Consider the following 21,631-nt stretch of genomic DNA (forward strand, 5'->3'; position numbering starts at 1 on the left):
TGGACAAGGAAGGAAGCTGCCTGTTAGCAAAATCCAATCATGACACTGAATTGAGAGGTGCTGCCAACACAGGCAGGGGAAAGATTAGCCGTCTGGATAGGAAATTAGTAAGTAATATTTAGTTATAAAAGGTAAGCTAATACCACTGGGAGATATTAAGTTTATACATCTAATTAGAGCATACAATTTGAACTATTGCAAAACAAATTAAAAGCCAAGACAGTGGCGGACAGAGATTTATATGAGATTAAGATCGTCCCCATTCCTCACCCTGGTTCCAGCTCTCATTCTTCCTTCCCTAGGCCCAGGCATTTACCACTGACCCCAGTCATCCTGAGACAGGTCTGCATTCAGTCCTGGGACTTCTCTTCTCTGTCTACTCTCACTCTGCAGGTGATGTCCATCAGTCACATGGCTTTAAATCCCAGCAAAATGCTGATGACCCCTTAATTTATATCTCTGACTCAGACCTTTCTCCTGAACTTGTTGGATACCCTTGAATGCATATTTCTACTAGGATGTCCAGCATGCATCTTAAACTTGTTATTGTTAGTTGCCAAGTTGTTAAGTCATCTTGTTGGTGACCTCATGTCAGGAAGAATGAAACGTTGCTTGGTCCTGCATCATCCTCCCAATCCTTAGCACATTTAAGTCCATTGTTGTGGCTATTGTGCCAGTACCTCTCACCAAAAGTCTCCCATGCCCTTGTTGGCCCTCTACTTCACCAAACATGATGTCCTTCTCAAGTAATTGATCTCTCCTGAGGACGTGTCCAAAGCCAACAAGTCGGATAATGCTCAGTTGTGATCTGCAGGGTTTTTGTTGGCTAATTTTCAGAAGTAGATTGTCAGGCCTTTCTTCCTAGTCTGTCTAAATCTGGAAGCTCTGCTGAAACCCGTCTACCACGGGCGACCCTACTGGTATTTGAAATACCGGTAACATAGCTTCCAGCATCATAGCAACACACAAGCCACACACCGTATGACAAACTGACAGGTGGGTGGTGGATTTCAAAGTTAGCATGTCCAAAATGGAAATTCTGACCTTCCCCTACAAAATTGCTCCATTAGTGGTCTTCCTCAGCTCAGTTAAGGTCAACTCCATCTTTCCAGCCATTCAAGCTAAAACTCTTGGAATTATTCTTGATGATTCTTTCTCTCATGCTTTAATCGAATTCTTCAGCACCCTGTGTTAGACTCATTCAAAATATACCTGAATCTGACTATTCTCTTCCAGATCCAAGCCACAGTTCTCTCTCTCTGGATTGTTAAAGAGACTTCCCAACAGATCTCTGTGTTTCCACTCTTTCCCCAATAGTCTCTATTTAACACAGCAGCCTGAGTGACCCTGTTATGTTGTGAGATACATCATGTCTTCTCTATGCTCCAAACCCTTTGATGGCTTTTGTCTCTCAGAAAAAAGCCAAAGTTCTTACAGTGGCCTGCTTCACACCACAGCTTACCTACCAGGTCACTACCTGTCTCACTTTGTCTCCTTTTATTCTGACACTCACTTGCTCTGATCCTGACACTCTATTATCTAACATACTTTCTGTTACTCTTACACACAAAATATGCTCCTGCCTCAGGTCCTTTGCACTTGCTGTTTCCTCTGCAAACAATGTTTTTATCCCAGATCTGCATATGCCTTACTCTCATCACTTTCAGGGCTTTACTCAAAGGTCACCTTCTCATCGGGGCTTTCTGTTACCACCCTATCTGAAATTGTAGCCCAACTCATTATTACATATGCTTCTTAATTTTTTTTTCTCTGTAGCATTAATATAGGAGCCCTGGTGGTACAGTGGTTAAACTGTTCAGTTGCTAACTGAAAGGTCTGTGGTTCAAACCCACCAGCCGCTTTGTGGGAGAAAGATGTGACAGTCTCTTTCCATAAAGATTATAGCCTTGGAAACTCTATGAGGCAGGTCTACTCTATTCTATAGGATTGTAATCAATTCCACCGCAGTAGGTTTGGTTTTCGTTTAGCATTAATACTGCTTAGCATAGGAGTCCCTGGGAGGCACAAATGGTTAAGCACTTGGCTGCTACTAACCAGAAAGTTGGAGGTTCAAATTCACCAGAGGTGCCTCGGAAGAAAGGTGTGGCAATTTACTTCTAAGAGCACAAGTAACACATGGGGTTGCCGTGTGTTGGAATCAACGGCAACTGTTTGTATTCTTCTCCAAGGTGACTAACATGTTGCTAGACACGTAGTAATTATTCAACCAATAATTGTTGATTGATAATATTGGGAAGCCTTTAAATCCCTGTTGAGACAGTATATGACTTCCAGACTTTTAAAGAGCAAGGCCTCTTTTTCAAGTTAAAAAAAAAAAAAGGACTGATAAGGAATGATTTCCAAGAATATTGTTAAATGAAAAAAGCAAGGGATAAAATAGTGTATAGAGTATGGTCTGATTTGTCCAAAAAAAAAAAAGAGAGAGAGAGAGATTATATGTTGTTGTTGTATGCCATCGAGTTGATTCTGACTCACAACGACCTTATAGGGCAGAGTAGAGCTATCCCATAGCGTTTCTTAGGCTGAAATCTTTACAGGAGCAGATCACCAGGTCTTTCCTCCGAGCAGCTGGTAGATTCAAACAACTGACCTTTCAGTTAGCAGCCAAGTGCTTGCTTAACCACTGTGACAGCAGGTCTTCTTAGATATTATATACACACATCTATGTCCTTGTGTGCTTAAAAAGCTTCTGGAAGGATGCACAAGATACTGTGAATGGTAGTTACCTCTAGAACAAGCAAGAGAGGGACTTGTACGTTGTACTTTACCCTCTACTGAACTATTTCCGTATTTTTCACCTTGTGTGTGCATAATGTTTCAAGTTATCAATTAACAATTATCTACAAAGTCCATGGTCTTCCTCACCCACCACATGACAATAGTTGTATTTTGGATCTATTGTTTGAGAAAGGGTCTGATAAGAAGGTACTTTTAAGCCAGGAATGCTTTTAAGTGACTTTGCCTCTCGTAATCAGCATGGCGTCTATAAACCCTTGTAAAAATATGAGAAGCATATAATTCACTCTAAGGAGAATTATGGGTAACTCCACAGTCCCTGGGGGATCTCTTGACTCATACTGGGAATCATCAGCCTACAGAATTTTAAAGTGTTTGTCGATAAGACACTGTGTTCCACTTCATTTAGTTTGTACAGATAATGTGTTGGTTAACCCTGAACTCAAGTCTTGGGAAAGCAGTGGCTGAGGTGAGAACAGTGACAGGGCTTAAGGACCTTCACTAACTTTCAGCAACAGGCCCTTCAACACGGAATCATGTCCATGCTGCCACCACCTTCAGCAGCCATAGCCCTCTGGGACTCCAAGACAGAGGGAAAAAATCAAGGCTTGTATTTCCTGCATTATATTCAGAGGTGGGAAAAATGTACAAAAAGAGACCATATCAGTGTGAATCCAGTGACAGCATTGAAGATTGATGACCTTAAAGTTAATTCAATTTTCATGAAGTTGCAATTTCTTTAAGGAAATTCAGACCATTGAGGTCTGAGAACAATCCACATACAGTATTTTTACACAAATAACACACACACCTTCTGTGTTTGCTTGCCGATGGAGGCGGGTAGGGGAGTGGGGCAGGCATTTTTCTAGGTAGCTATGCTAATTTTTTTACAGCAACATGTGAAGGAGGATTGGCATAGCAGGCTTGTGAGAATTGGGGGCAGGGGGAAGAGAAGGAGTGATTGGCAAACATGTAGAAGGTGCACATTATTTGCATAAAATGTGGTAAATAGTGTCTTTTTTGCTTTCCCTGGGAAAAAGAGGCAATTAGAAAGGTAAATATCATGTCTGTGGCACAATCTATGATACCAGATGTTTTATTTCATAGCCAAACATGAGGCAAACTAAATTAATAATGAGATACCCAGACTCTATAAAGCTAGCGACAAATAAGCTTAGATTAAAATCTTGCTACTTCCTTGGACAAATTACCTTAACCATTGTAAACTTCAGTTTCCTCATGTGTGACACACAGACAGTATTTCTTACCTTAAAAGGATTTTGCGATAATGAAATGAAATAACATCTGGCCACTATTATAGTTTTAAGGACTTAGAAGCCATGATGACCCAAGCAAAAAATGCTAAATGTTCAAAATTCACCAAAGGTTGTATTTCCAAAGGTCCTTGTGTGGTGCAAATGATTTTTGCTTGACTACTAACTTAGAGGTTGATGGTTCAAACCAACCCAGCAATGCTGCAGAAGAAAGCCCTGGCCATCTGCTTCCACAAAGATTACGGCCAAGAAAACCCTCTGGAGCAGTTCTACTCTGTCATACATATTTCCAAAGACAGACATGTTTATGATCAACTTTCTCAGTCACTGGGACTATGGACTTTTAGGATCCTACTCTTTCTTCTTACTTATAAATTGGTCATTTTCTGAGACTTCCTTTTTCTATTGTCAGTTTAGGGGGAAGGGCAAAAAGCAAGTTAAACTCAAATAACTGGATTAGTAATGAGCTACTAATTTGCTGCTTCAAAAGGGCCTTTTGAGGAAGAGTACTCTAGTGTGGGTTGGAGGGAATTCACAAATGGTCCAGTGTTGTGGTGTGTGGGTGTCACCTACCTGGGGAGTCCTGAATACCTTTTGCTACTGCTTAGCAGCCAAACAGCATCCATTGAGGAGGTACTGACCATCAATTACTCAGAGAAGACATGTAAGTGCAGATGTGTCTAAGGCCCCTGGACCCCCGACAATCCAATTCTCCCATCAGCCACACTGGCGCCTGCTCCTAAGGGCTATGCTCACTATACCAGGGACAGTGCTTAGCATCACTCTTATTCCTCTTCAACTGCGTTGGCAAAGTCATGAAACTACTACTTAGCTTTCAGAGCTGGAAGGGACCTACCTAGACCCTTAACCGTTTAGTCAGTGGTTAAGGAATACTGGATTGCATAAACAGTTAAGTGTTTGACTACTAAGTGAAAGGTTGGCAGTTCAAAGCCACCCAGAGGTGCCTTGGAAGAAAGGCTTGGTAATCTGCTTTCCAAAGGTCACAGCCTTGAAAACCCTGTGGAGTGCAGTTCTACTGGGGTCACCAGGAGTTAGAATCGACTAGATGGCATCTGGTTCTGGTATCAAACTACACAGTTTCAAGAAACCCTGGGTTCAGAGGCAATACTTCAGGAGTGAAAGGGAGCCTAGAAGGTTAGATTTTAGCCTTCTCCCACTAACTACTAGTACAGTTCTGCTTTGATATTTTATACATTGGGGCACTGTGCAAGATTTAATTAGAAAAATAGGGTACTGCCGATAAGAAAAGTTTTTAAATTATTGATGTAGTTATAGCTGAAGACGCTGAGCCCAAAGAGATAATGTGTCTTGTTTAATGCCACACAAGGACTGATTTCTGGTCTGGTATACCAGGTATGCTCCGGGCTTTCCTCATTAATCACATAATCACAGAGGCCCTAGAAAACCAGAAGAGCAGCTGCAGGGGAGTATGTATACTATTCGTTCCCTCATGTACACACGCAGTTGATTTTTCTTTTCTGCTTCTTAAGTGAGCCACATAGCCAGTCTTGTGATGGACAGAATATAATTCACCATACTGGTGTTCAGTCTTCCCCCAAGCCGATGCTGAGCAAAAGACTATTTTTTTCCCTTTGAGTAAGCTAACACAGCAATGGAGACAGGTCTTTAAAGCTCATGATAATCTAGCTTTCTATTAAAATAGGACCCCTTTTGATGATGGTGCTACCGAAAAAACTCATGGTTCATCCCCTAGCGAAGTCTATCATTATCAAGACTTTTACTGGACGTAGCTTTTATGCTTAAAGGACATGATTAGATGTGTGGAGCCTTGGTGGTGTAGTGGTTAAGAGCTCGGCTGTTAACCAAACGGTTTTCAGTTTAACTCCACCAGCTGCTCCTTGGAAATCTATGGAGCAGCTCTACTCTGTTCTACAGTGTTGCTATGAGTTGGAATCGACTCGACGGCAGTGGATGAAGGGTGGTATTCAAATGTATAAAATTATAACCTATGTAAACAGGCTCTGCAATACGCGTTTTTTGAAGCCAAAATTTGGGGAGAATGGGCTTTCCAATTAATTTCAAATATTAAAAATAAAATAGATTTGGAGAGAGTGGAAGAATGAGGCATGGATATATTTTAATGCAAAAATAACTTGAATATATTCTCAGTCTCTCTCACTGTTTCTTTTTACCTGTACAGCCTCCTCCTATAGATATGCTAGGAGATGTTCAGCTACATCCAGTGTTGTAAAGTCACAAAACTTACTCACTGCAACTGAGATATGTAAAGAAAATGTACCTTCTCTATTTTGTCTAAACCAGTCTGGTTTTCCAGATCAGTGGTTAGTAGAGAAATTTTTAACCTTCAGTTCTCTTTTGTTTAAAGCTTTGTTGTTGTTGTTAGTTGCTGTCGTCTAGTTGGCTCCAACTCATGGTGACTCCATGTACAACAGAATGAAATATTGCCTGGTCCAGTGCCATCTTCATCACCCTGGGTATGCTCAAGTTCACTGTTGCAGCCACTGTGTAATTTGAGTGTTTTCCAACCTAGGGGGCTCATCTTCCAGCACTATATTCTTTTGTGATTCATAGGGTTTTTCATTAGCTAATTTTTGGCAGTAGGTCGCCAGGCCTTCTTCCTAGTCTGTCTTAGCCTGGAAGATCTACTGACATGTGTGCATCACATTTGCTAGTATTTGAAATACTGGTGACATAGCTTCCAACATCATAGCAACACACAAGCTACTGCAGTAGGACAAACTGACAGATGGGTGGTACGTTTAAAGCTTCGTATGACCTGGTAGTTTAGACAGCCCCTTTGGACAATGTTAAGTTGCTTTACGGAAACCCTGGTGGCATAGCTGTTAAGTGCTACAGCTGCTAACCAAAGGGTTGGCAGTTCGAATCCGCCAGGCACTCCTTGGAAACTCTATGGGGCAGTTCTACCCTGTCCTATAGGGTCGCTATGAGTCGGAATCGACTCGATGGCACTGGGTTTCGTTTTTTTTTTTTCGTAAGTTGCTTTACACAGGGAAAAACTCAGTCTCCTAGATTTTGTTTGGTCATCTTCATCTAAACTAGACTCTTCTCCAAAAATGGCATCCAGGTGAATAAGGGGATAGAAGTGGTTTATGTGACTTCATGGTGGAGGGGAAGAGTTGAAGCCCCTAAGCACAATGCCCTGACTCCTCTGGTCTCCAGCTTGATGCCCCTTGACTATTCAGTTGCTGCTACCCTGCTGGCATGGATGACTAAAGTCTGTGTTGAACTCATGGCCCATACTCTTTGCTCCAGCAACTCTCTTGGGAAGTAAAGGCTTCTGCTAATCCAGCCATCCCTTAACACTCCCTGAATGCAGACCACTAATTCTGTGCCACATCCTTCTTCCAGCCTGCTGGCCCAATGGCCCACCCCACCCTCTGTTCCAGCATTGTCTCATACAGTGCCACAGCTATCCCCACGGAAGGCCCACTGGCTCTTGACTCAGCATCCGTGCCACATGGGTACTAAGAGAGTCTTGGGAAAGCTAAGCCACAGCAATGCTCTCTGTCTAGTGTTCTTCTTTATCTAAGGTCCCTCTCCCTCCAAGCTCCCCTTTCTAGCAGGGTTAGATTATATATCCACTTTACTTTCCTATCTCTGCCCTTCTTTCTTTTCCTTCCTATAATCCTTTGAGGCCTAGAGAAGGAAGGCTTTCCCCTATATCATGTCTTCCTCAACTCTTCTTGCCTTCATGGGAAAGAAAATGATATTTCTTCTCTACACTATAGGAGGTACTCTATGATATGAGTCCTCCAGGCTTGGTTGTTAATATGCTAAAGAGGGAGATAAAATTTCTTTTTTAAGAAAGCACTGTCTCAAAGCAAGAGCCCAGACTTCAAGCTTATAATCATTATGGAAGATCCTACTGTGCCTGTCAGCAACTGTGGCCATCAGTATCGCCATCCACCAGATAAGTCCCAGGCACATGGTAGAATCCCACTGCCCTGCACCTTTGAAGTTAGGTGTGGCCAGGGACTTGCTTCGCCAAACAACATTTTAATCAGTGTGTGATTCACTGTTCTCTTTCTACCATGGCAACCAGGAATGCTCCAGAGAGTAGCTGCTTTGTCACTCTGGGTTCTAGAATGTGGAAAACATGGGTTAGAACTCCCAACTAATGTTGATACTCATGTGACATGAATAAAAAATATACTTTTGTTGCATTAAGCCTCTGTGATCGGGAAGGCTTAGTGACTATGACCCATAACACAGAAGCTGACATACATCCCTTCTGTAGCAAATCCTAATCTTCCTCCAGGTAGTTGGACTCCTCAGACAATTTAGGCAAATATCATGTAATCAGAAGACAAAAATAGAGAAGTCCTTTAATAACTTTCAAAATGAATCCTTCTCATAACTATTTCTTACAACCATTTCCACTTCTGCTTTCCAGATGAAGATCTTTGACAAAAATAAAGATGGACGGTTGGATCTTAATGACTTGGCCAGGTGAGTAGTGTGGGCATGAGGCCATAGATTCAGAAATACTTTCCATGAGGGTTTGATGACATCATGTACTTTTTTTTTTTTTGAAGAACAGAGCTCAAGTCTATCCTGGAGTCTTAAAGAATAGATACCTCTTATCCAATAAGCTGTAGTGGTTCTGAATACTTTGGAGGTAACAGATCCCTTTGTGAAATTAATGAAAGTACTTCCCCCAAAATGCACAGCACACAAAATTTTTGTAAGGCAGGCCCTCCCTTCAGAGATCACAAAGGACATTTATGGTCCTAAATATTAGGATCCATGACATGAAGAGTCCTGGATCCTATTCACCGACTGCAGGAGCGTTGAACAGTTAGTTTAAGGTAGCCGCCAACTGAGCCAGACTCCATCTGCGCTCTCCGGTCTTTGAGTGCTGCCATGTCCTCAGTGGGCACCAAGACCCCAAAGGCTGGAAGTAGAGAGGAAAAAATAAGTTCAGAAGTGGCTCAGCATCTGTAGAAATGCTGTCTGTGGGTCTAGCTTTGTAATCATGTGCCTGGTGGTTCTGTATGCTTTGTTAAGGCCTGCTGACCCCAAAACAATGTGTGGTTGTCTACAAAAAGGATAAAGAGATTCTTAGTAGGTGAACAGAATTGAAACCCTTGGATTGCAGAATACACAGATACTCTTATAGGGGAGCAACTTAAAATGCTAGGTATGTCAAGATTAGGCTGGATGGCAATTGTAAACTGGATGATGATTGAGGGCAGGCAGTTACAAGACGAAGGTCAGTAGTGAATATAGTTGGGAGACAGAAATACCAAGGATTGAGGGTGAGTTTTCGATGACAGGGTCTTTACTTGGGAATGTCATGGACAGGTCAATATTAATTTTGTCTCTTAGAGGATGTTAACCTGAGTCAGGAATCACTGAGTCCTGCACTAGCTGTTTCCTCTCTTGGCAGCCATCTCTGCCAGGTCCTGAAGAGTATCTGCAAAAGGGAACACACCAAGACATTGACTCCAATACTCTATAAGTCTTCCACTCTGGGCCTCATAGAAGCTATGAGGCAGCCTGTGTCTTCTTTGGCTATTTTCCTCATGACCTTCACCCTTATTCTGGCTCACTTTGTTGGAGAAAAGACACTGGAAGACCAGTCAGAGGGGCACATTTTTCTCCCAAAGGCCTAGGGCAGAAGGGATCTCAGAACCCCCAATCTTGATTCTACTCCCTGGATACCACCCTGTTTCATTTGGCCAATCGAGGCAGGATTTTCTGTCAAGTAGAGGTCAATTCTGGGTTCACAGAGAGCTGAGAGAGAGGCAATCCTAGAAAGAGGGCCCGAAGCACCCAAAAGATTCTCTCAAAAGATGACAATCTGGGTGGAAAAAAAAAGAGCCTTTAATTTCTTTGCCATTTTCCCCAGATGCACCCGACCCAGTTAGTACCCTGATGCAACTCTGTACTTCCCACGGGTAGTGATAGTGGAGAATTCTTGAGCTCCCCCTAGAGGCTGGAGTGTGTCACTATCAGTAATGTCCTAGAGCTGCAACTCTCTACCTTATTAGTCCCAACACTGACTCCTGAAATATATTTCATAGACGACATGAACTACTGTATTAGTTCCTGTGATTGCTGTAACGTATTACCACAAACTCAGTGGCTTAAAATAACAGAAATATATTCTCTCACAGTTCTAGAGGTCACAAGTTCAAAACTAGTTATCACTGGGCCAAAATCAAGGTGTGGGCACAGCAGTCCTCCCCCTGGAGACTCTAGGGGGAAAATTCATTCCTTGCCTCTTCCAGTGTCTGGTGGTGGCCAGCATTCCTTGGCTTGTAGTCACATCACTCTAGCCTCTGCCTGTGTGGTCACATTGTCTCCTTCTCTTCTGTGTGTGTCAAATCTCCCTCTGCCTCTCTCTTATGAGGATGCATGTGATTACATTTAGGTCCCACCTGAATAATCCAGCATGATCTCCTCTTTTTAATATCCTTGACTTAATCACATCTATTTGCAAACACCTTTTTTCCAAACAAGGAAATGCTTTTAGGTTCCAGGCATTAGGACCTGATCACTTGTGTGTGAGGGGAGGGGTGGTGTGGGGGGGGGGCATTTTCGTTCTACCACACCTACATATGTACATAATTCTAAAATAGTTAACATAATGTCCAAACTATAAAATCAAGGAGAAATGAAAGTAGGTAATAATAAAATAATGTATATTTCTGTGTATAAGTGCTTGGTATAACCACAGTGAAGACAGCTGCTCACACCTTGGTATAGAATCACCATCAGTATAACAGCTCAGATGTCAACTGATACAAGTATGGTCTTTTAGAAACTCATGTATGAAGAGCTCAGTTACTGTTGATAAGGTTTTATAAAATAATAAGTTTCAGTAGAGTTTCAAATGAAATTAAGTACAATCATCCCTCAATTTACACAATTCAGTATACCATACAGGAAACTTACATAATTAGTATACCAAAAAAAAAATACCTTCAATCTTCGTGTAAATAGGAATTCAGTTCTAAGCTCAAATAATTATAAACAGGTTTTTTACATACCTCCAAGTCAGATGAGACATGGGACAATTCTTCATACTGTAGAATGGTCCATCCACTGTAACACGTGTAGGATCCCTGAACCTCAGCTACAAAATGCCAGTAGTGCCCCTTCTCACTGTTGTTGTTGTTAGGTGCTGTCAAGTTGGTTCTGACTCATAATGACCCTATGCACAACAGAACAAAACACTGCCCAGTCCAGAGCCATCCTTACAATTGTTGTTATGCTTGAGCCCATTGTTGCAGCCACTGTGTCAATCCACCTCGTTGAGGGTCTTCTTCTTTTCCACTGACCCTGTACTTTACCAAGTATGATGTCCTTCTCCAGGGACCGGCCCCTTCTGACAACATGTGCAAAGTATGTAAGACGCAGTCTCACCACCCTTGCTTCTAAGGAGCATTTTGGTTGTATTTCTTCCAAGACAGATTTGTTCGTTCTTTTGGCAGTCCATGGTATATTCAATATTCTCCAATACCACAGTTCAAAAGCATCAATTCTTCTTCAGTCTTCCTTATTCATTGTCCAGCTTTCACATGCATATGACGTGATTGAAAATACCATGGTTTGGTCAGGTACACCTTAGTCTTCAAGGTGACATCTTTGCTTTTCAACATTTTAAACAGGTCCTTTGCAGAAGATTTGCCCAGTGCAATGCATCTTTTAATTTCTTGACTGCTGCTTCCATAGATGTTGATTGTGGATCCAAGTAAAATGAAATCCTTAACAATTTCAATCTTTTCTCCATTTATCATGATGTTGCTTATTGGTCCAGTTGTGACGGTTTTTGTTTTCTTTATGGTGAGGTGTAATCCATACTTAAGGCTGTGGTCTTTGATCTTCATCAGTAAGTGCTTCAAGTCCTCTTGACTTTCAGCAAGCAAGGTTGTGTCATCTGCATAACACAGGTTATTAATGAGTGTTCCTCTAACCCTGATGCCCTGTTCTTCTTCATATAGTCCAGCTTCTTGGATTACTTGCTCAGCGTACAGATTGAATAGGTATGGTGAAAGGATACAACCCTGACACACACCTTTTCTGACTTTAAACCAATCAGTATCCCCTTATTCTGTCCAAACAACTGCCTCTTGATCTATGTACAGGTTCCTCATGAGCATAATTAAGTGTTCTGGAATTCCCATTCTTCCCAATGTTATCCATAATTTGTTATTATCCACACAGTTGAATGCCGTTGTATAGTCAATAAAACACAGGTAAACATCCTTCTGGTATTCCCTACTTTCAGCCAGGATCCATCTGACATCAGCAATGATATTCCTGGTTCCACATCCTCTTCTGAATCTGGCCTGAATTTCTAACAGTTCCCTGTTGATATACTGCTACAGCCACTTTTGAGTGATCTTCAGCAAAATTTTGCTTGCATGTAATGTTAATGATATTATTTGATGATTTCTGCATTCCATTGGATCACCTTTCTTGGGAATAGGCATAAACATGGTTCTTTTCCAGTCAGTTGGCCAGGGAGCTGTCTTCCATATTTCTTGGCATAGACGAGTGAGCACTTCAAGTGCTGCAACTGTTTGCTGAAACATTTCAATTGATATTCTGTCAATTCCTGGAGCCTTGTTTTTCGCCAATGCCTTCAGTGCAGCTTGGACTTCTTCCTTCAGCACCATCGGTTGCTGATCATATGCTACCTCTTGAAATGGTTGAATATCAATTCTTTTTGATATAATGACTTTGTGTATTCGTTCCATCTTCTTTTGATGCTCCCTACTTCGTTTAATATTTTCCCCATAGAACTCTTCACTATTGCAACTTGAGGCTTGAATTTTTTCTTCAGTTCTTTCAGCTTGAGAAACACCAAGTGTGTTCTTCCCTTTTGGTTTTCTATCTCCAGCTCTTTGAACATGTCATTATAATGCTTTACTTTGTCTTCTTGAGCCACCCTTTGATATCTTCTGTTCAGTTCTTTTACTTCATCATTTCTTCCTTTTGCTTTAGCTGCTTGACGTTCGAGAGCAAGTTTCAGAGCCTCGGTCTTTTTCTTCTTTCCTGTCTTTTCAATGACTACTTGCTTTCTTCATGGATGATGTCTTTGAAGTCATTCCACAACTCTTCTGCTCTTCGGTCATTAGTGTTCAGTGCATCAAATCTGTTCTTGAGATGGCCTCTAAATTCAGGTGGGAAATACTCAAGGTTGTAGTTTGGCTCTTGTAGTCTTGCTCCAATTTTCTTCAGTTTCATCTTGAACTTACATATGAGCAATTGATGGTCTGTTCCACAGTCGGCCCCTGTTGATAGTGAGCTTTTCCAATATGTAGTCGATTTGATTCCTGTGTGTTCCATCTGGAGAGGGCCAGGTGTATAGTCGCCATTTACGTTGGTGAAAGAAGGTATTTGCAATGACGAAGTCGTTGGTCTTGCAAAATTCTATCATTTGATCTCCGGCATCCTTTCTATCACCAAGGCCATATTTTTCCAACTACAGATTCTTCTTTGTTTCTAACTTTTGCACTCCAATCACCAGTAATTATCAATGCATCCTGATTGCATGTTTGATCAATTTCAGACTGTAGAAGCTGATAAAAATCTTCAATTTCTTCATCTTTGGTCTTAGTGGTTGGTGCATAAACTTGAATAATAGTCATATTAACTGGTCTTCCTTGTAGGGGTATGGATATTATCCTATCACTGACAGCATTGTACTTCAGGATAGATCTTGAAGTGTCCTTTTTGACAATGAATGCAACACCATTCCTCTTCAAATTGTCATTCCCAGCATAGTAGACAGTATGCTTGTCTAATTCAAAAAGGCCAATTCTAGTCCATTTCAGCTCACTAATCCCTAGGATATCAATGTTTATGCATTCCATTTTTGATGATTTCCAGTTTTCCTACTCTGAAAGTCTGAAACTTCATACATTCCAGGTTCTGATTATTAATGGATGTTTGCAGCTGTTTCTTCTTATTTTGAGTTGGGCCACATCAGCAAATGAAGGTCCCGAAAACTTTATTCCATCCATGTCATTAAGGCCGACTCTGCTTTGAGGTGGCAGCTCTTCCCCAGTCATCTTTTGAGTGTCTTCAAACCTGAGAGGTTTATCTTTGGGCACTATATCTTACTGTAATAATAAAAAAACACCCCTACAGGTATTCAAACACCCCCTAGGAGCAGTTCTGACAAGGTGGTACAAATGGTTAACATGCTTGGCTGGATGTCTGGAAAGGTTGGAACCTAAAGTCCACCTAGAGGCACTTTGGAAGAAACACCTGGTGACCTACTTCTGAAAAATCAGCCATTGAAAATGTTATGTAGCACAGTTTTACTCTGACACACATGAGGTATCCATGAGTTGGAATTGGCCCAACAGCAACTGGTTGTGGTTTAAAAACCTAGAAGGTAAGGAATATGCCTTAATCTCTTGAATAGCTTCTCAACTAGTGGAGTGTTACGTATACAAATCAAAAATAAAATAAATCCATTGCCGTTGAGTTGATTCCGACTCATAGCGACCCTATAGGACGGATTAGAACTGCCCCATAGGGTTTCCAAGGAGTGGCTGGTGGATTTGAACTGCTGACCTTTGGTTAGCAGCCAAGCTCTTTACCACTGTGCCTCCAGGGCTCCTATAATGTACATAGGAGGAGTCAATAATCCTTGTGAACTCAAGGAGTTAAAGCAGCAATGAATAGAAATGCAAAGCAACGAAACAGTTACTACGTGATTTCAAAATCATATCTTAGTCTCTGGAATATATGAATATTTTGTTACACGGCAAGAATGAATAAGGGTTGCAAACAGAATTAAGGTTACTAATCAACAGACCTTAAAATAAAAGAGATTATTCTGGATTATCTGGGTGAGCCCAATATAATAACAAATATCCGTTAAATGTGGAAAAGGAAAGCAGAGTGAGAGAGATTTGAAACTAGGCTGATGGCTTTGAAGATCCCTTGTTTTTGATCTTAGAGTGCAAGATTACAGACTTTTACCATTAAGGATGACATAAAATGTGAGTAATTGCACAGATGCCATTTATCAGGTTGAAGAAGTTCCCTTCTTTTCCTAGTTTGCTGAGAGTTTGTATCAGAAATGGATTTTGGATTTTGTCAAAAGCTTACTACATCTATTAAGATGATGATGTGTTTTTTGTCCTTTCATTGATTTTCCTAAGTCAAACCAACCTTGCATTCCTGAGATAAGTATCACTTGGTCATGGTGCATAATCCTTTTTATATGTTGCTGGATTCAATTGGCTAGTATTTTGTTGAGAATTTTTGTATCTATTATTTATAAGGGATATTGGTCTGTAGTTTTCTTTACTTGTATGTCTTTGTTTTAGCATCAGGGAAATACTGGCTCATAGAACGAGTTGGGAAGTGTTCTCTTTACTTTTTGAAAGAGATTTAGAAAGAGTGGTGTTAATTTTTAAATATTTGTTAGAATTCACCAGTGAAGCTTTTTCGTGGGAAGTTTTTTTGATTACTGACTCAACGTCTTTTCCTGTTATAGATCTGTTCAGATTTTCTATTTCTTCTTGAGACAGTTTCAGTAGTTTGTGTCTTTCTGAAAAGTTGCCTATTTCATCTAGGTTATCTAATGTATTGTAATACAATTATTCATAGTATTCCCTTATAATCTCTTTTATTTCTATAAGATCAGTAATGATATCCCTACTTTTGTTTTTGATTTTAGTAATTTGAAACTTCTCTCTTTTTTGTGTCAATCTAGCTAAAGTTTTGTCAATTGTGTTGATCTTTTCAAGGAAGCTACTTTTGATTTTCTTGATATTGACTATTGCTTTTCTATTATCTAGTTCAATTATTTCTGGTCTAATATAATATTTTCCTATTTATGCTTGCTTTTGAGTAATTTTCTCTTCTTTTTCTGATTTCTTTAGCTGGAAGTTTAGGTTACTGATTTGAGATCTTTCATCTTTAATGTGTTAGTTTACAGCTATAAATTTCCCTCAAAGCACTACTTTCACTACATCACATACATTTTGATATGTTGTGTTTTTGTTTTCACTCATCTCAGTGTATTTTCTAGTTTTCTCAGAAAATTAAAATAGTTTTGTAAGCAATAACAATAATAATAATTTTCTTATCTAGAGACTGGTAAGACTCAGAGTTTATAAAAGTTGTCCAGGAGCCTGAAAGAATTGCATAACTGAAGATTGTGTAACTCAAGTTCACATTGCTGGATTGACATGACGTTTTCTCCAAGAGTATATTTTTTAATTTCCACAAAATTTCCCCAAATTCCTTCAGTTCTTAATTTCTAATTTTATTTTGTTATGGTCAGAAAACATACTTTGTTTGATCCAATTCTTTTAAATTTATTGAGACTTCTTTTGTGGCCTAACATATATCTATCCTGAAAAATGTTTCGTGTGTGGAACATTGAGAAGAATGTGTATCCTGCTGTTGTTGAGTGGTGAGTTCTACAGGTGTTTGTTAAGTTTAGTGGGTTTGTAGTTCAAGTCTTCCATTTCCTTCTACACACTGTTGGAAATGGAGCATCGAAGTTCCAAACTGTTACTGTTGAAGTTTCTGTTCCTTCATTCAATTCTGTATGCGCATGTGCACAACCCTGGACATGGGCACAACCCTACATGTGTGTGGCCCCGAAATCTGTTGAAGCTTTCAAATCCCCTATGGACATCACATTTTGCAGGTTTTCCTTTTAAGCTTTTTGGTTATCCTATTGTTTATCCCAACTCTTACCCACTGCTTCAGTCATTTGTGATCTTAAACAATTGCCTCTAATTGTATTTGACATATGTCTTCAGGGAAAAGGCTTCTCATATTGGGCAAGCTCAGAATCAGGGCAAATAAAGACAGCCTTGAAAGCCTGTCTTCCCAGGCAAGCATCAAATAGGTCAAATAATGGTACTTTTCTGGGAATTAGCCTTTGAAGAGGGTCAAATTCTGTTTAGTCTTTTCCAGTGGCTCTTAAGCTGCTAGTTTTCCCTGTGATTGTGGGATACTGAGTCTCAAGACTACCATGAAGCTGAGGAGGGAAAGAGGCGGGAGTAGGGCAAATTAAAATGCCATATAACTTGATGTTTTTACCAAGCTTTAGCCATTTTTCTTGAATAAATGCTTTCTAGATTGCTAGAAGCTTTTGCTTAAGTTTTAGAGTTCTGAAAAAGTTGATTCTGACCATTTTTTCCAATTTTATTTGTTTTTATAGGAGAGAGAATTTTCAGATGTCTTTATTCCACCGTTTTCCATCAAGATGAATTTTTAAAAGTCACTCTGTGGACCACTAATCTCTATGAGAGCCCCAATCAATTTCTTTTTATAACATACAAATTCCTGCTTTTTAAGCACCTATTCTATTGTGCAGAATAATCTGGAAATTGCCTTTTCCTCGCACCGGAGCTGTGAATTTATTTGTAAGTGACAGCTGACAGATAATCATATGCATTTTTTTTTTCACCCCCATCTAGGATTCTAGCTCTTCAGGAAAACTTCCTTCTCCAATTTAAAATGGATGTAAGTATTGACATTTCTCTAAATAGATTCCTGTCATTCTTGTTTCTCTAAAGATTTGAGAGAGAGAGAGAAGGGAAGGCATCTGTTTGTCTTGGCTTGAACGTATCTAGAAACTAACAAGGCTCAGAGTGGATTTAAGGGATTAAAAGTTATTGACTCAAAGTTTATAAAAGTTGCTCCAGAACCTGGGAGTTGTACAAATGAAGTTCACATTGCTGGAGTAATATGATGCTTTCTCCATACACAGGCTTGTTCCACCGAAGAAAGGAAGAGGGACTTTGAGAAAATCTTTGCCTACTATGATGTTGTAAGTATGGCCTCTTCATATTGTGCTGGCAGTCTGTAGGCAGAAAACTTGTAGTCTCTGTGTGTGGAGGAGTCCTCCTACCCATGGACCCTAAACTTATGTGATGAATAGTGATCCTATATGTATGCTGGATAACCCTGGTGGCGTAGTGGTTAAGTGCTAAGGCTGCTAACCAAAGGGTCGGCAGTTCAATCCACCAGGCGTTCCTTGGAAACTCTATGGGGCAGTTCTACTCTGTCTATAGGGTCGCTATGAGTTGGAATCGACTCGATGGCACTGGGTGGTGGGTACGTATGCTGGTACATCAAAGCACCCTCAGCTTCTCTATATAAATTCTGAGAGCTAAGTGTGAATGACCAAAGCAGTGTTTATAGTTGAGAAGATAATGAAATCACAATGTTTGTTTTTTTTCTTGGTTCCAAAATAAGAGAAGAGTTCTCCTTCTTGGTCTCCATCTAAAATGGTGTGCTGAAAAGCCAAACCAAAACAAACAAGCAAAAATAAACAACAACAACAACAAAAATATATATCCTATCCAAAGACTTAGAAATAATGTCAGGCCTATTTAGCATAAAAATTATTTCTTTCATAGGACTAATTATTTGGTCCTACTTTGGAGAAGAAAAAATAATAATTCTAAAGCACACAGTCTGGCACAGGAATTGAATTTCTTGAGGAGAAGGTAGAAAAATACAAGAAGGAAGAAAAACATAAAGTTGAGAAAGATTATAAGAGATCTGATCAGACTGGACCTCGTGTGTCGTATTCTGAGCAGTAAAGAGCATTGCCTGTGAGAGACAGCAGAGTGTACTGGTTAAGCATGTGGCCTCTGTGATTAAAATACCTGTGTTTGAATCCCAGCTTATGGCCTTGTGACCTTGGGCAGGTTCCTTAACGTCTCTGTGCCTCAGTTTCCTTATGTGTAAAATTGGGGTGGTGAGTATAACAATCATACTTATCTCATGGGATTGTTTTGAGAATTATATGAGCTCATGTTTGCAAAGCTCTCGGAACAGGGCCTGGTCCACAGTAAGTACTAGTTAAAATCTGGTAAATATACTACGGAAACAGAATTTTAGAAATCATATGTTAAAGATTCAGAGTTAATGAAACTTGAATAGAATGGATGAAACCTTAGGGAAGAAACAAATTGTTTAATATGTATTGTATTTTGTAGACATTCATATTTTCATGGGTTATTAAATGCATAGAAAAATAAGTGTCTTATGTTCAGACCAAATGGTAACTCTAATATGCTCACTCAATCTATTCTCTCCTGATTTAAAATCTATACTTTTATAATCACCAAATCATTGCCAAATCCTAAAGCAAAATTTTAAAAGATGTCAGCTTATCCTTAAAAGGATCAATATGACATGAAGTTAACACTTTGCTGAACCAAAGCCCGGTACTTGGAAACCGAATAAAGTCAGTATATGCCATATAAATGCTATTTGTAAGAGCCAAGGAGCTCAAAATCACTGCTTCTAGTTTGGTTATCTGGTGGGAGCTATTTGCAATGAATTCTTTAATTCACATGGAACGTTCACATTCTACACAAAGAACATGGGTGGGAACATGTCATTTCTGAATCTGTTTGCACTTAGAAAGACTATCGATTTGGTCCATTTGCCTAATTTATCCCTTAGGTTTTTGACTTAAGAAAGTGATATTTGTATGATTGGATTTTTTTTTTTTTCTTTCAGAGTAAAACTGGAGCCCTTGAAGGCCCAGAAGTGGATGGATTTGTCAAAGACATGATGGAACTTGTCAAGGTGGTTTCATGAGTTTGTGTAGATGATTCCCATCATGAAGGGGGGTTGCCATTTAGATTGAGTTCTTAATTTTTGAGAATTGATGGTGCTGAAGATTAATTCCGGAAAGAAAACCTGGGAACATAGTTTATTTTACAACCTTTGAGATCCCATGAAAGTCAACAAATCTCCTTTTTTCTTAAAATCATTTGTAGTTTAACTTAAATGATGCCCACTGTAATGGTGCTCTTCCTCTCTTTTTTAATCATCATTTACAAGTCATCTGTGTAACTAAAGGAACTCAGTGCCATTGTTTATCTTACTGTTTTAGTTTTAGATTACAGAAAGTCCTTTTTATTAGCCCTTGATTATTAGAATAACTAAAACTTCCAATTTAATTTTCATGTAATACAGTCCAGATTTGGGATTGCATGTTTCACCATGGGCCTTCACTAATATCTAGTTTAGAATGACTACTTGTTTTTCAAGACCACTGCTATGGTTAGAGCTGATACAATTTAGATTTGTCTCCAACACAGAGCTGTCTTCACTAGGTAAACCACAACCAAACCTGTTGGCATTGAGTAGCCTCTGACTCATAGCAACCCCATGTGTTGCAGAGTAGAACTGCTCCATAGGGTTTTCTTGGTTGTAACCTTTATGGAAACAGATCACCAGGCATTTCTTTCATAGTGCCACTGGGTGGGTTCAAACCACCAACCTTTAGTTAGTAGATGAGTGCAAACCATTTGCACCACCCGAGAGTAGATAGGAGGGACCATTCCCTGGAGAAGGACATCATGCTTGGTAAAGTAGAGGGTCAACAAAAAAGAGGAAGACCTTTGACAAGATGGATTGACACAGTGGCTACAACAATGGGCTCAAGCATAGCAACGATTGTGAGGATGGCGCAGGACCAGGCACAGTTTCGTTCTGTTGTAGATCGGGTCTCTATGAGTTGGAGCCAACTTGACGGCACCTAACAACAACAATAGAAGTAGATAGTGTTATAAAAAGAAATCCTTTGGCGACCCTGGTGAACTATATTGACTGGCTGCATGATTCAGTTAAGCAGATCATTTCTAACTTCTTTTCTATGGGACCAACTAGACACTGAATTTAATAGTCTCATATCCTTAGGGATGTTTTTAAGGTTTGTTTGGGACACAATGATTATGTCCTGATTGGCCCGGATGCCAAAAAATTAGAGTAGTAATACACAGGACTCCTTTGACTATCTGATTAAAATCATGGAGGCTTGCAGCAGAAAAAGCCCCAGACACCAATTTTGGCATAAATCTCCGGGAGTTCACATGCTGTGAATGAGTGGGCATGGATGAGGTTTTTTCTGGATTCTAATCAGAATGACTGTGATGTCTTCCTAGACTCCTAATTTTTGCCGTTCCCATCCAAACGGATCCCTTGCCTCTTCTTTTTCTCCTCCACATATTGATTGTGTTGGAGATTTTACAGGCATTTGCACAGCCAGAATGATGGATGGGTGTTTTACCTCAATTGCTAAAGGAAAATCCCATTTGACTCATTATCTATTTAATGCCAGAATAACTTCTGCAATAAAAACTGAGCAATTATCCATGGGGCATTAAAGTTGCATAGCCGAAGGCCTTGCCAAACTGGAGTTTTCATTTCCTCTTGATAGAATGAATGGTGTCTTAGTTCCTCAGTGCTACTGTAACAGAAATACCACAAGTGGGTGGCTTTAAAAAACAGAAGTTTATTTTTCTCACAGTTCAGGAGGCTAAAAGTCTGAATTCAGCATGTGGGTCTAGGCAGAGGTCCTTCTCTGTCTATTTCAGCTCTAGTAGTCTGCAATCCTTGGAGATCCTGGGCTTGTAGATTCATCTGCCTCTGTAGTCATCAGATAGAGTTTGTCTTCCTTCATGTGTGCTTGCTTGTCTCTGTTCTGCTGTTTATATATCTCAGAGGTGATGAGGTTTAGGGTATACCCTAGTTAACGTACCAAAGAAAATCCTATTCTCAAGTGAGATTTCATCTACAAACACAGAGGTTAGTATTCCAACACTTATTTTGGGGGACAC

The 21,631-nt window shown here is 40.0% G+C and overlaps 1 protein-coding gene across 1 annotated transcript in view; it reads left to right on the top strand.

The window, feature by feature from the left end:
• SCGN (secretagogin, EF-hand calcium binding protein) overlaps positions 1-21,631 on the top strand; it is a 54,610-nt gene that overhangs the window by 23,162 nt on the left and 9,817 nt on the right. The window contains exons 7-10 of the mRNA XM_003416436.4: positions 8,449-8,504; positions 17,465-17,510; positions 17,758-17,817; positions 19,524-19,592. Of these exons, the coding sequence (XP_003416484.1) occupies positions 8,449-8,504; positions 17,465-17,510; positions 17,758-17,817; positions 19,524-19,592 (231 nt within the window). The remainder of the gene's footprint in view (positions 1-8,448; positions 8,505-17,464; positions 17,511-17,757; positions 17,818-19,523; positions 19,593-21,631) is intronic.

This window comes from Loxodonta africana, chromosome 1 (assembly GCF_030014295.1).
Source record: "Loxodonta africana isolate mLoxAfr1 chromosome 1, mLoxAfr1.hap2, whole genome shotgun sequence".
Classification (NCBI taxonomy): domain Eukaryota; kingdom Metazoa; phylum Chordata; class Mammalia; order Proboscidea; family Elephantidae; genus Loxodonta; species Loxodonta africana.